The 16,277-nt window shown below is 35.8% G+C and overlaps 1 protein-coding gene across 20 annotated transcripts in view; it reads right to left on the reverse strand.

Moving 5' to 3' along the window:
• The window catches only part of SLMAP (sarcolemma associated protein), an 86,381-nt gene that overhangs the window by 11,927 nt on the left and 58,177 nt on the right, over positions 1–16,277 (reverse strand). For 17 of the 20 annotated variants that reach the window (XM_086470488.1, XM_086470483.1, XM_086470479.1 and 14 more), the window contains 5 exons: positions 13,027–13,083; positions 9,492–9,572; positions 9,170–9,229; positions 3,649–3,771; positions 2,800–2,874 (listed from right to left, as the gene is read on the reverse strand). In XM_086470488.1, the coding sequence (XP_086326614.1) occupies positions 2,800–2,874; positions 3,649–3,771; positions 9,170–9,229; positions 9,492–9,572; positions 13,027–13,083 (396 nt within the window). The remainder of the gene's footprint in view (positions 1–2,799; positions 2,875–3,648; positions 3,772–9,169; positions 9,230–9,491; positions 9,573–13,026; positions 13,084–16,277) is intronic. The other 3 variants (XM_086470487.1, XM_086470486.1, XM_086470476.1) reach the window with 1 other exon arrangement.

Below are 16,277 nucleotides of genomic sequence, written 5' to 3' on the forward strand. Positions count from 1 at the left end.
TCAACATGTAATAAAGGAAATAAAAGTTACTTGTTTGCAAAAAGCATTTTTCAAAGTGCAAGATGAATTTTGAATTGAAAGGGATAGCTGTACCAAATATCCTGAACTTTAAGAAGTCCTTTAGCATTTAGTTTACTGTAGATGTGCAGTCACACGCTACGCTATTTTACATTTCTGCATGAAGCAAACCTTATAAATTATTCCCATTCAAAACTGTTTCATTATTAAACACGCACATCTGAGCACAACTATTTTCATAAACACACATGCAAACAGAATCCAGTGCAAACCGTCAAAAAAAAAGTACAGTACAAAGGGAAGTATGAAAGAAAGAAGCAATTGCAGTTAAAACCCTGACTGATGGAAGCAAAATATTTAATTTGCTTAGTGTTTTGGTTTGCTTTTTAAAGAACTCGTATACAGAATACAGAAGACCTACTATAGAGAACAGTAAGTTAGATTTCACAGCAATTCTGTGTAAGATGAAATAGTCTATCTGTTCCACAACAAAGACATTCACAGCATGATGGATTTTTAAATGTATGTGAGCAACATGAGGCTTACTACCACCTCATTTGTTTGGAAATATATTCTACAGGCTTGTACTAACAGAATAGCAAGCAAAGTAGTAAATGAGAACAACCTGGCAGTAACACAACACAATACACATTAACAACTGCCTTCCCCTGTATCCTTCCATTAGAAGCCTTGAACCTACCAAACCAGTCTGCTAGGAAACCACGTTTCTAAAACACCAAGAATTACAACTTGCTAACACAGCACGTACCCATTAATGAGCAAAACCATGGGGTTATTTTCAAGCCATATCTTCCTGATAATATTTTCTTTATCAAGCCAAGCTAAATTCCTCCTTCTTGGTAATGGCAGTATTTCAAAGAAATATGTTTGCATTGTTGATGAACAGCTCTCCCTTTAAATGTTCAGGTGCAAAACCAAGCGCTGTATGACTGATAATCCAAACACATACAACTGCTTCTAAGTTTAGTGGAGCTGTAGAAATAACTTATACAGGAAAATTACTAACAAGAATATTGGAATGGTTTCTGAAGCACTACATATAATTTGAAACAGCAATCAGAAGGAAAACGTCCATTACAGCTCTTATCTATGTAAGCCATTACCTCACCTAAACTGAATGCTTCACTTTTTTTTTTTTTAAAAGTAATGACAAGTTACATGAATTTCCTTGCTTTACCTATCTGTTCATCTAAAGAACTTCACACGTAGAGACAGGACCTCAGTTGTTTCTGTGGCACCTTCTCTTCTCTATGACAGACATATAAAGCTATGTAGCACCTGCTGGCCTAAAACACTGACCCCATGAAACTACTTTAAGAAACGCTACTGCATGAAGCTGCCAGGATTTTTGCCTCCACTACAGTTCACAGAGGCTGCCAAGAGAGAATCCTGACAACTTTTCTCAAGTTGTAAGATGTGCCACACCCTAAACGTCTGGGAAGCAGCAAGCATACAATGAGCATCAAAACGTTTTGAACTGCAATGGTGACAGAAGAGGAGGAAACATTAGCAAGACCTCACTTGAGAAGAGTTCAAGTAACAAAAAATAAAACCTGAACTGACAAGAGGCATTTTGCAGTTAAGTCTGGCTCTATGAAGCTTTTACTTTGATTCTCTTTTTTTGAGAGGAAAAAAAGATTTCTCTTTTCTGCATAGAAATAACTATCAAATTCTAACTTTTGCTACAGCATTATTTACTTGGAAAATCTTCAGTGTTAGCAGGATAAAATTCACAGTTAAATTGCTCCTCTTGTTCTGATGATGAGTATTATGTAAGTGCTTCTTTCTTACAGTAGCAATGGCAGAAAATGTAAATACTCTTTGCTAACATTCATATAAAACAGTGCTATTCTATAAGCTTCTCAGTAACTAGCATATGACAAGTACCACATTCCACAGCAAACTACTGCCCATAAGGTAATTTGCTAAAGGCATTTTGATTTCCTAAGAAATTGAGGACTGTCAGTCCATCTGCCTGTCTGTGCATCTGCCTTCCAACCACTTTTGGGTCCAAATCAAAATATGACGACAAAGATCCCAAGATATGAAGCCCCTACAAGTTTCATAACAATCAATGGCTGAGTAGATGTTCAAACTAATGCTTAATAATATAATCCTTAACGATTTTAAGGCTAGACAGCCTCTTGACCAATGAACGAACTCACATGCACAGGCTGACGAGTTAACGTGATACAGAATACGTGACACAAGGCATGTAAACCATGGGACTCCATTCTGCTATAATTATTTTGGGCTGAAAAGAGCACAATCGGTCATACTGTTTTTTCAAAAAGCATACAGTGTCTCTATTGCAGAAATTTTACTACATGTTCTGAGGCTGGATGTAGATCTGGATTAAAAATTTCTTTAAGAGGATCCTGCCAATGAAATGAAGAGACAGAGTAGCACAAAAAAGACTAAACCTTCTGAGTGCTCTGAAGATAAAATAGTCACAGTAAGAATCCCTGGATCATTCAAAGCTGAGAAAGACTGAAGAGAGAGAAAGGAGAAGAGGTATTTGTTACAGATTGCATCTTTTGCATTTTCTAAGTTATGATTAGAACCATAGGAATTGACAGGAAACATTTCTCAATAAAATTCAAAGATACAGTGAAAGAAATCAGATTTAAAACATACACTCAATTAACACCTTCCTTTACTAGTGCTTATAATGCTACGGAAACAGCCAAAGCCAAGGAAACAGCCAAAGCCATATATTTCCCCTAAAGAGTGGGGTGAAAAAAAAAAACAAATCCATACCTTGCAGAACATTTATTTGCTTGTTAGATTCTTCAACTTGCACTCGATACGCTTTTCTCTCTTCTTCCAATAGTGCTATAAATGAAAGTAAACATGCGCCCCAAAAGTTTTTGTTAGTAAGAAGTATCTCAGTTGTGAAATTAATTTTAGTCACAACTTCCCTTTAACTGAAAAGATTAAAACAATTGTATTATTTCAGTATGTTAAAGCTAGTAACTGCGTAAGTAGTTTAATAAAAAGTTAATATTAAGACATCATTCCATTATTGTGGCAGTATTACAATTAATTTGAAACCAATATAATCTGTTGCCTGTTCCAAAAACTCCATGTGTGCTAAATGCAAACTGGTGTGGGAGGAGAAAAAAAGAGCTGTAAATATACTCCATAAAGAACACCGAACAACATGCAATTAAACTATACTCTTTCCTGTTAAGAATGCACAGTGCTGAGGATAACAATACAGCTACATATCCGATAGGATGATCTAAGCAAAAAACTACACTGAATACATTAAATTATGTCCATTATCTGACTGAAATACAGATTAACCAATATCTGCAGATGAATATATTTTATAAGGATGAACTATATGGAGTTCAAGTATGTATTCAATAATATGAGAAGACGTTGGTTTATCTTGAACCAAGAAAAAGTCAGAGCTCAAACGGACCGTATATAGAGTTTCAGAAAAAAAAAGGCAAAAGTTTCTGCCATTCTGTGCAGGAGATGTGAATACTATGAAACAAATTTATCTACCAGACAGTCAGCAAAACTGGACCCCTTTTAAGACTATCTGATAAATACAATTTTAATCGATATCCTACACAGCCGAGTTGATCTGGGTCTCACCTTGAAGTTCAAAGCATTTTTGTTTACTTGTCCTAGCTAGCTCTTGGGCTTCAATCAGCTCCTTGTGCAGTTGCTGAATTTCTTGCTTAGCCTCAGTCTCTGATTGTGCACCCTGCAATTCATCTGATAAAAGAACATTTTCTTTAAATCATAAATCTGTACAACAGTTTAATTTGCACTGCCATGTGATGACTGGTGACTTTTTATTCAAATCATCCAAAGTTAGTTAAACTCAAAAGTGGATTATGTAAATATTAGCAAAAACATTAATATACTTTTAAAAGGAGGAAAACATGCAAATTTGAAAACATTCATCATATATAACATGCAGCATAAAACAAAAATTAACAAACAAGAATTAGAGTTTTTCAAAACACTGTATAAATCGGGAAGGGTTCCTGGACTGACAAAAAGGAAGGCAAAACAAGCATCAGACAATCCTTGACTGTGTTTACAACTCGTCTATTTTTCAAAGGAAGCTTCTCTAACCCTCTCTCATGCTTATCAGCAAGGATCCTGTGTCCCCTGCCGCCCAAGCCCCCCCCCCCAGCCCGCTCCTAACAGCACGTACCAGCCCCAGCAGGCAGCATACCAGCACACGTACAGACCAGCCTTGTACTGAGGCTGGTTAATACCAGTCAGCTGCAAGAGATTATGCAGAGTTGCTATTAAGTGGTTTGCTGCTGCCAATGCGCTTGCTACCACACGAGGCTTGGCTTCCCTCCCTCCCCCTCTGTGGACCATAACTACATAGAAAGGAAAAAATTTAGAGAAATTTTATAAAACAGAATTAAGAAAATGAAGAAAAGCCCACTCTCCTTAGTACATTCAGTGGCCTAGTAAATACTAAGCTAAATTTTGCTCTGAAATTTTTTTTCACTATGTCTTAAAATATTAGGTATATTTTAAAGACTATTAGATATCTAATGCATGTTATTTAAACTCTAAATAAAAACCTTTGCTCTTCCCTGCAAGTTTTGTATTAGCTAAAAGGGATATTAAATATCTCTCGGGCTTGTAAGAGATGACTTGCAGTCACAGACAAATTAAATACTTTTAAAGCTGAAGTTCTGTGGGTACTTAGAAGAGGAAAAGTAAGTATTTTTAACTAATAGCAGTGTCCTCTAATGGGCACACACTAGAAACTAGACACAGTGACAAAGAGCAAGACAACACTCCAGCCTGCAGGCATCTGCAATGCCAGGAACTGGATCCAAGAAACACTCATTCACTAAATCTTCCTGAAGTCATGTCCATGTGGAAACAGATCTTTCAATAGGCACCAACAGCATTAATAAACTATACAGGTAGAGGGCTAAAAAGCCTGTTAGGTGAGAAAGGTAAAGGAGGGAAATCAATGAAAAAATCCAGCTGTGCATCACAGAAAAGGGAGAACACAAAGGTAGATGTGTTACACTAACTGGTTAATAAAGGGCTAGCACCACAGACCATCTGGATTTAAGACAAAGGCACACTGCTTAGAATAAAAACCCCAAACAAAAAATTACTTCGGTGGTCTTGACCTTTCACTAATAAGAAATAAATAACTACAAGCTATAGATTAGTTCATCATTATACTTCTGACATTCATATTTGAATGTATACGTCACCAATAAAGTAAGTATAAACTTTTTTTCCTGTTTCTTCATCAAAAGAATTGTTTATCAAGTCATTCTAAAATATTCATACTGTAGCCCTCTAAGAAAAGAGGCTACATTTTTCCTATTCTCACAGTAATGAACTGGTGGGATCGAGTAGAGCTGAGGGCACATATGTGCTAATAGACTTTTCAGAACAAAATTATGAGAGCAGAAAGAACAAAGAGGACTACATATTTCATCCAAACACTTTCTTTTAGAGTTTATTAGACTTCCAAATCCAACTTTCTCTTTACTGAACATGTTTTGTTCTTAGCTTCTCATGAATAAAGGCTTGGGGCAATTAGACTTTCAACCCTCCTTAATGAGACTCTTCAGAAGTAACGGATGAGGAAATTGACAAATTACACTCCAATCATGTCTGATAAAGAAGCAGTGTCCCAAATCCAACAACAGACACCCTAAATGAACTTTCTGGTGGACAGTATTTTCCAATCAATGAAAGCACACATAATAAAAGACAATACTGCTTCAAAGGAGATGCGGAACTCAACTTATGGGACAACTTAATCAGTTTAGCAAAGCATGAACAAGGTAAAAACTCTTTCCTACTCAAATGCAATAGAGGAATTATTTCCACATGCTTCACATGCTTCTAAATCAAAAGCCAAGAAATATGAGAAAATAACAGCTTTTCAGTCTTTCCCAAACTGAAAATTTCTTTATTATCTTTTAGTTCAAAGCAAACAGCATTTTTATGCTAACTCTAGTTTGGAAAAAAAATTCCTTAGTGAGCAGGATTGCTCTATTTATAAATAATAAAACCACTAAATATCATCAAGCTGAGAATTAGTTCCCTCAAGAAACAAATTCACATCACAAAAACCAAGGACCAAGGTTTAAAGGCCGCAATTAAAAAAGCGTTTGAGCAATTTCCAGAAGTATTCAGCATTGGACTAACTGTTTCCAGAGAAGTCTAAAAAATTCTATCATCAATTACAAGATGACAACAACAACAAAAAAAATCAAATACAACAGTTGGAAAACCCCCATTCATTTATTCTAGCCCATGCAAAATTTTGATCTGTGATCAGATTGTTTGCCATGTTACCAGAAATGTTCTTTATTAACACCACTTTGTTTCCCACACGCACACAATGAGGCCTCCACTTCCCTAAACATCAACTTTACTCGTAGATTTAAAAATGCTTAAAAAATTAGCATGACCTGTACAAATCATTCCCAAAGCACATGAAAATGTCTTCTTCAATCTGGAAGACTGAAAAAGGAGTCTAACCCACGGGTCAGTTTTGGGGAAAAATTACCATTTCTAAATCATTAAAGAATATGACAGTGTGTGAAGGAATATTTTGTTCTTTTAGGATCTAAGAAATAAAATTTCAATACAATTAAAAAAACCCCCAAAGCTCAGATTAATATTTACAAACATGAAGATATTAACAGAGCTCTGCTTATATGTTTGCCTTGACACTTTCGTTTTGCTAACAGAGATGACAGAACCACAAAGCAGGCTGTGGTCTCCACTGTGCCTGGCCTGTGAAAGCAACTTTATGAGCAGGCTGGTATTTCTCCAAGTCTCACAGTAGTTCACTTTCAGAATTTTGCAGGATTTCTCAGGTTATTCAGAGAACTGTTTTCAGACTACTTAAGTGAAGTTATATAAACAATTAAAACTGAGTTTTCTTCAGCTTCATAAGATCCATGCAAAGTAACAGTATCATATATTCAAAGTATCTGGCTATTGCGACAAAAAAAAAAATTGTTCCCAAACCTTCTGAATCAACAGACCAATGCTGATTTTCAAAATTTCTTATGTAAACTATCACTATCCAGCAAACCCTCAACTAAAACCACCTTTTATTAAGATTCCATGGATGAGTCTTGTAGTTCCTATGCAAATATAAGGAAGTTGATAAGAACACGATTACTAACCTTTCAATGACATTTATTGTTTCTTTCCATCTGTTTAACATTTACCTGGTTTTAGCTTTGCAGTAAGTAGTCACAAACAGCCTGTCTATAGAGAAGCATCCAGGGAACTGTTGTTAATGGCCAATACCATTGTTTACCTCGTGGGGAAAAAAAGCAGTTCTGCTAATCTGCGACAGCTTTTCCCCTTCCTTTGCCAGATTCTGAATGCACTCAAAATTTATTGATGAAAAATGCACTTGGAGGGAACTAGAGCAATTAAAAGCCTCATCATTTTCTCGTTCCATTAATTTGTTTTGTAAATTCCAACAGTTAAACAAAAAGGAACACTGCCTTTTCCAGCAGCCGTTTCTGCGTTCCAAACAACCGCCAGATCAGAAATGTTCTCGCTCTTCCTTAACTGTATGACTGCACAATAAATCCACTTGAAAGTCTTTCTGTGGCAAGTAAGATCCTTTTTAGGGCAAAGTCAGGCACAAAGTATCTCTCTGACAAAACCTCAAACAAAACTGTGGGTTTACACTCTTCATAAAAATTACAAGGGCAAATGATTCATTGTACAGATATTTCTCAATGGTTTCATGAGAGCAAAATAGAAATGTCCATCAATAGCCTCAAGAGAAAAAGAGTTATTCGAATTATTTTAGTTAATTGCAATATGCAATTCAATAGCAAAGCAGTCTATGCAAATAGGTATTGTCTACTTACTCACTTAAAAGTTCAGTAATGGTTATGGTTTAAATCTTCAACTGAGTAAGGACAGATGAAGCAATAAAAACATCCACATTCACAAAAGACTGCTTCCATGTTACTACAGAAAATTTATTTTAGTCCTTTAAAAGTTCAACTAACCCTCCCTGGCAGTTTAATATACCCCGGACAGAGAAAGTGTAACTACACCTGACCCTTGCTGTGACAAGAGACTGTTCTAATCCAGGAAGCAGCACGCTGACAGCAGCCTTATCTTGGTCTTGGGCTGTTAAACCAACCTTTCTGACAGAACTTAGGAATACTTCACTTGCATATAAGGAGAATCCAAGAATCAGTGGGTTTCAGCCTGAGGGGTCCATGGACTACTTTTAACATGTCTGCAGAAGATAACTAAAAAATCCAGCTAATTAGGAGTACTCTTTAGTTGTCCATCTTAAAACTGTAAGAATTAGAATTAAAACAGTTTTCGTATGACCTGAATTCAGTTTCTCTACTGTACTGTTTACACACAAAGGGTTGTTCTGGTTGTGAAATTTGTGCAGGTGGCAATGCTCACAGGAAACAAACTCCTTAATGTGTAGTCCATTCTGGACTTAAAAGTTCTAATACTTAATGAACATCATGCTTTTCAACTGATTTTTTTTTAAAAAATAAAACTTGCTGCCAAACCCAAATTTATTACCAAAATTAAGACTATCATAATCACTAGGAAAAACATTATCAGATTCTACCTTCTAACATAAGGAGCCACTGAATATACTTGTTATTAATTGCAGGTATTAGAGCAAAACCCAAATGGAAGATGCTCGGTATCTCAAACACTCCTTTTTAAACTGCTTTGCTGAACTGATACCCACTAGAAAATATCAAACTCAATTTTAGGTTTGCTGCTTGGAAACATATGTAATATATGCAATTTTTGTAAGTCCTTCTGTCATAAAATTAGAGAAGTGAAAACAATGATAGGAAAAAGCTGAAACTATTTCTCAACTCTACTTGAAGTAACATGTAAATTCCTAGATCAGCGTTGGGGAGTGCAGAAACCAGCTTTATGCACAAATTATTTCTATAATAACACTCAGAATTATGCTTTTATATAACATCACCCAAAGAAATCATTATTAATGTTTAAATGCAACTCTTACATACTATCATGATTAAAACATTTGAATTTCAGTGCTCTACTTCAATGCACATTTGAAAAAAAAAAACAAGTAGACAAAAAGATATGCATCCAAAGTTACAAAATGAAATTTGTTTACCTTTTAGAAGGGCTACTTTAGCAATAGGTTCATTTAGATCTTGGTCATCCATTTGCGCATCTAAAACAAAACCCCACACCTTTCAGAGAGCAGACAGACTGCAGATGGTTTTCATATATGCATTCTTTAAGCAAAGAGAAGCTTTCACGTTCTTCTCACTTTACAAAAGTTAATTATGAAGTCACAAAATAGACAATACTGCTCTAAGCTTTATCTGGCTCTGCGTAATACACACTATCTCCACTCCTTTAGAAAACGCTTGTGATCAAGTGATTTAACTCAAACTAATTAGATGTTACAGAAACCTCAGTTAAAAACTTACCTGTAGTGTCGTCGCTGCTTTTTTCCTTGCTTGGACTAAGAGTGTCTGACAAATCAGATTCTTTGACTCTTGCTTGATTCTCTGTAAGAGACAAGGAAAATCAGCTACAATCAGTAAATGTAATCTTCAGTCTCTTAATCATAATTTCTTCTGTTCATCCGTTTATTTAACTACTGCTAAATGTCAATAGAAAACAACTTAGTTGAAGAAACACTTAAAGACCTGGTGGTTGCTTATTTATTTGTAAGTCTGGACTAAAATGGATTCGGCATCACTAAAGTCATTAATCTAGCCTAGCATCTAATAGGGGATGCAACATGCACAGCTTGAACTTTTGTTGAGGCTGTATTCTTGCCAGTTGGAACTGTGCAAAAGCTGATTCAATCAGGGAACAAACAAGAAAAGAAAACTAGAACAATGCAGATACTGTAACAAGTCAGAAAGAAACTGCTGTTAAGAATAAAACTGTGGTTCAGTATTTTGGACAAATAAAATAGCAGCAACAAGTTTTGTATATATTGTACTGTCAAAAAGATATGTGGTATGAACCAGTAAAGAATCGCACCAATGTAAAGACACTAATTTCTAGAAAGAATTTTCAGTTCAAGTTGTATTAAGAGAAGGCAGTCTACGTCCTTTCCACCAAAAAGAAAAAACCTTCATGAAATATCCGTTCACACACAATTCACCACATTATTACATGCAGCTTAGTGTTTTACATGTTTGTTGGGTTTTTTTTTTCCTTTTACCAGTCCTAGATCTTTAATGGAGACCAGATGTTTTCAAAAGGTGAGGGGAGTTAATTATACTAGTGCATCCTTTTCCCACACAGAATTATGCCTGACTCAAAGCCTAAATACTTTATGAGGCTGTAATCTCTCTTTTCGTTTGTTTGGTTTTTTAAATAACCATTCCAGTTTAGTTCCAATAGGTCCATTAAAGAAAGGCACACCACCTCTGTAGCGGGCAAACCCAGTCTGTCAGTGAGGAAACACGTCACCAATGTGTAGGTGAGGTTACACATACTGAAGTCTGTCTTGGCTGACTAAGCAGAGCCTTAGTTTGACAGCGTCGCTGCCCACCCACAGATTAATACAGGTTTCTCTTGACTCTCAAGTTCCAGGTAGAGACAGATATATAGATACACATATATATATACACACACATATAAAAAGGCATCATTATAACATTCCCAGTATACAGACATTACCTCTACCATACATGCAGAAAAGCACAGTGAACACAAGTAATTTCTTCACATTTAGATACTGTGGATCCAACAAAAAAGTACCAGGGCACAGGAAGAAGGATGTACAGCAGTAAATAAGTCACATGTGTTATACCAATAGGGTTAGTATATGAAAATATGTAAAAAACAAAGGACTAATGAGCAAGTTTGCGCACATTTTTTTTTTTTTTTCAAATAACAAGAGAACAAACAGAACTAAAGACTCCCAAAATGAAAGAAGTGGAAACTGAAGACAACCTATGCACCTACATGGAGAAATTAGCAAGAGACAAAACACAGACAGGTTAATTAAAGAAAGTTTTCTTCATCTAACATGGAAAGTTTTCTATTTCTCTGTGCCAGAATAACATCCACTTGTACATGAAACAGAAGGAGGCAAGTACAAACAAGCTGTAAGCTGACCAAAAGCCAGAGTCTTCCTATCCTAATGTAACTGAAATCATTGAAGAGGAAGAAGTGGAATGCACCCGAACTCTTAAAGCACATTAGGGGTTTGGACCTGGAAGTTATTCCAAATGTATTTCTCGTGACTTCAGCAGACTTCAAAGCTCGTAACAATTGCAGTAGTTAAAAACTTGACATTTGGGGGTGGTTCTTTGCTAAAACAAAAAGGGTACTTCCCTATTCTTAGGAATAAGGTTTTTAACTAATATCTAAAGATGTTACAATACAAAGCATTTTATGTGTATCAGAGTATCAAGCTCACAAGACTTCCATTAAAACTCTAATAATTCTAAACCAAGTACTACATTCTTTTTAAACATTAAGAAAAGTATATCCCAAAAGCCTCACCCATGTCGTTTATATTAGTAGCCAATCCAGAAGCGCTAAGCTGAGCAATGTCTGTATCCAACTAACTTTACCATATCTGGTCATACATGGAATCACTGCTCGCTTGCTCTGTGTGAAATGGGAGTAACAGTGCAAGTTCCAATCACTGAATTAATTCTCTCTCTCCCCACCTCCCTCTCATACTCCCCTCCCACCCACCCTTGGGTACACCAGCTTCTTCCTCCCTCCTATCCTCCTCCCCCTGAAACAGGGAACAAGATTAGGCACCAGAGGAAAGATGCGTCAGTGTCTACATCTGAAACAGCAGAAGGCAAAAAGAGAAATGATTTAGAAACCTGCTTCCTATTCTGGAAACAGACTCATAAGCACAAAACTCTTTCCTGTACTGTATTATTTCACAGTAGTTGTCCCCATTTCCCATAATAAAACTGAGCTGAATAAATATAGCCAAAATGATGAAGTATATTAAAATGTGTTGACATCATACTTACTTGATGAGTTAGAATATATTAACAAACACTAAAAATAGCTCACTGCTTGGCAAGATAACTGGCATGCAAGCATTACATTACAGTTATTGTATGCATTCTTTTGCCAAATATGGCATGTTGTCTATAGCTTACTCGCACACAGAAACAAATTAAAGGTGCAATTCCATACATTAAGGTAAGAGAAGATAAATTGAAAAGTCTCTAAAATACCAGAACTTTAAACAAGCTAACGCTTACTCAATACAATAATACTTTGCAGAAGGACAGAGGGTAAAGAACTGAGTTAGTATGTCTAGACATTAATAAAAAGTACAAAAGTGGAGTCAGGCTACAAGTCCAAACAATCTTATATTATTAGACACAGAGGAAATATTGATCTACACATTTTGTAGCATTCCTGATTTTGGCAGTGCAAGATAAGAATGACTGTTCTTTTACAAGATAAACCTTTTCTAAATAGTTCCTTGTATTTTATCTGTTTTGTACGGAAAAGAAAAGTGTTAAAGATGCACAGATACATTTTACTCGGAAATGGCACGTTTAGGAGGTTAATAGTTATTTTAACGTTATGAGGGTGCAAGTTAGGAAAAAGACAAATTAAAATACACTTTTATTGAAAACTTAAAATAAGACCAAACATAATTTCTATTTAGTCCTATAATAAAAACAAAAACCTGATTGAAATTTATGCAGGCACTAAAGATTTAAATTAATTTATAAAAATTATTAGATTTTTATTTAAATGCACATTCAGGTAAGAACTCAGTCAAAACTGAGACTAGCATTTCATGCACTCAGTCTTCAAAAATCATTTCTTTTAAATCTTTTTACCCTACAATAGTATTTGGAGCAGAGTTCAGTAAACAATATACCTCCCCTTTATTGATTTTTTTTCTTAAGTGATTATTCAACAAAACTCAAACTGCTAGTTTAAGACAGAACATGCACTGAAGTCACATAAAAAACATGCTTCAAAACCAGTTATAAAATCCAGAAGTCTAACCTTTCAAAAGCTTTGTTTCTTCCACTTTGGTTAGATGTCCTTCATCTATGATCTTGTCTGCCAAACAAAATAAGTGTTACTTTCCAAGCTCAAATTAAGCAAGCTTTTCCCTGCACACATCTACGTAGACTACATTCCATGACCAAATTAAAAGCTGGTAATATTACTTCCTACTCAGGCTTGAACAAAAACTTTATTCTGGCATGGAGAGCATACAAGCCTACTGGAACTTTGCTTAAAGTTCATAATTATTTCTTCTGCAATTAATTAGCTTACATTATTAATGCTTCAGTTCACTAATGAGAACTTAGAAAAATTAATTTTTATGAACTTTTATAAAAAAAATCTAACTGGGAGCAATAATAATTAATACATTTCTCAAATTATAGTTATCAAAAGAGGAATTCTAAGAGCTGGTTGCCTGAAATAGATATCCACCCAATACAGCAGAAATCTAGAAACATGCCGCAGTAAAATGCAATTGAGAAGCCACCTCCACATCACTGCTTTACCAGTGCCCAGGAAAGGTACACAAATATAGCCTGTCTTAGCTTTAAACTTCCAGAAAGCTGCACAAAATTCCAAAAAATTGTGCATACATCACATTCAAGTTCACAAAAATTAGTTTACATACAGCATTGACAGGGAAGTCAGGTGCATAAAAACCTAAAACACAGAATTTGAGACTAGATTGCTAACTTCATTCTAACTTCTACTAGGACATGAAGGCAAACAGTTAAGACCAAGGGAAGAACAGGTTTGGATCAAAGACACAAAAAGAACTAATGAACCATTAATTAATTAAATTTTGGGGGTGAGGAGATTTCATTATTTCAAATTCCTTAAGAACCAGATAGCAATGGCAAAGTGCAAAATTGAGGGTCACTTATCTTACAGATCACATCATCAATTTCTAGCAGAAGATCTTGTAATTTAGACAACGTTGAAAGGTCTTAAGACGCACTGAAACACTAGGCTTGAAGCTGGCTCTGCCTCCACTGTGTTCTCCCTGCTGAATCCCTGACAATTAGGCAGGGAACAGAGTTCGCTCGTTACCCCATGTGCTATTAACAGGTAACTGAGACACAGAGAAGACTGGATGAACAGCACATAGAGGAGAGTTCAGATTAAGAAAGCTGGATGACAGTAAATCCTTTTCAAATTCTTAATTGAAAAAAAATACATAGTGAGCTTTAGTCAGCATTTCCAGCTTCAGGTAGCTCTGAAGATTAAGAAGTCTCTGTACTCCTCCAATAGCATGTTGCTGTAACCATGACAACCTAAGGACAGAGGCAGGACAAGATTTGCAGGGCGATACCTTTTTCAACCCTAGATAGCAGACAAGCTTTCAGACAAAAAAAACCCCGAGGTCTGAAGAAGGGTTTGCATGGCCAAAAGCTTGTCCTGTCCCCTTCCCTGCCCCACAGCCAGACAAACCAGTTTAAAAGAGACTTTCCCTCCATCTACGTTCATCAACAAATACTGCTTCAGAAACACACTGAACAGGACACTGGATTTTCAGGATTAGCTTCAGATCTCAAGCAAGTGCAGTAGATCACTCATCATCTAAGTTCAGAACAGTCTCAAGTTCGTCAGAGCTGGAGACAGTCACCGTGACCAGGCTGTGGAACGCACCGTGGAGGGAATCAAGTTACGGCAGCCACAAGTGAAGAGTTACTGAGTGATATCATGAGCCTTCTTTCATTTAAAATTAAAAAAAAATAAAAAGAAAATAACCAAACAAAAAAACCCCAAACACAAAGCCAAACCAACATCTAAACAAAAGTCTTGATATGTGATTATTCCAGGACTCAGCTGAGGCTGGAAGGGGTGTGGGGAGGAAGGCTACAAGAGAGCAGCTCACGAATTCTACCCATATGCCTGAAAAAATTAGCCAAATGAAAAAAACATACACTCGAAGTAGCTATCAACTGCTTGATCTGAAGGGGTAACACCTCATCAATGCTAGACTGTTAGTTTAAAATAGGCTTCTATAATAAGTTTACAGAAGAAAATTTAACATTATGAATTGATGATCTTGGAGTTTTCGTAATTCTGTAACTGTTAAAGCCAGAATAATTATAGTACAAACCAAACATACTAGTCTTCTTGACCCAGATGTTTTTCCAAACTGAAACCTTTGCAGCAGCTCTTTACACTTTAAAAAATTCTCAATTCCTATGACTAAAAAAATCTGCACACATAATTTTTTTTTTTTCTTTCCTAAGGAGTCTTACTGTCTTCTAAGGTCCATTATGAACGTCAACATTTGTACAGATGTTTTCTTCTTGACGCTATTTCTTCAGCAAAGAACTTCAGCAGTAACACACAAGTCCCCTTGCTCAGTGTGACAAAAGCTGGTACAGTCAGTATTTTTCGCTTCATGGCTGACATCTCTGCTAACTTAGAAAACAAGTAAGCATTCTCTACATTTTAAGAATGCTAGCACTAGTGTATTTCAAAGCCAACCAAAAAAATTGTTTATTTCACCATCCTTGTGTATATTTAGATAATAAACAGAAAATTGGATGTTGATGTCATTGAACTACATCGAATCTTATTCCACACTGTTACCACCTGTCACTAAAAATGGCAGAAACAAGACAAGAATCAGAAAGTAAAAGCAGACGTACCTGTATCTTTAAAACTTCCCTTCTGCAGATCTCTGCGTCTTTTCATATTACTATTTCAGAAAACTTCAACTAGCTTGGGGGGGGGGGGGGGGGTGGTGGTGGTTTGTTGTTTGTTGGGGGGTTTTTTTGTTTGTTTTTAATCAAACAACATTTTCCCTGAATCAAGATATGCATTTTTGGCTACCAAAGTGTAAATTAGGATGAGGCTCCCAGCTTTAATTGCTGGCACAAATAATTTTTATCTTTCAGGCCATCCAGTCATTACTTAACAGAAAGCAAAGAGCTACTGATACATATCATAAATAATAATAACTTTTACTGAAACAATCTGCTTCATAGTTAAGCTTTCAGTTCATCTTTAAGATAGTCTATGTTTCTTTTTCCTGATGAATGCAGTTTAAAGGCAGCTTTCCTTTAGGTTTTTATGCATTTCCTATCTTTTCCATTCAAGAACTTCCTTTTAGATTTAGGTTGTGTATTACAAACTATGTGTAACATAATACTTAAGATCTGTTAACATTACAATGATTACTTAAGTAACATGCCCCAAATGTTCATGGTTTTGCATCAAATTAGTCTTTGAAGGATGCCAGTTTTGAAGACCAACGAAAGGAAACC

Source organism: Leptosomus discolor, chromosome 9 (assembly GCF_034619465.1).
Source record: "Leptosomus discolor isolate bLepDis1 chromosome 9, bLepDis1.hap2, whole genome shotgun sequence".
Taxonomy (NCBI): domain Eukaryota; kingdom Metazoa; phylum Chordata; class Aves; order Leptosomiformes; family Leptosomidae; genus Leptosomus; species Leptosomus discolor.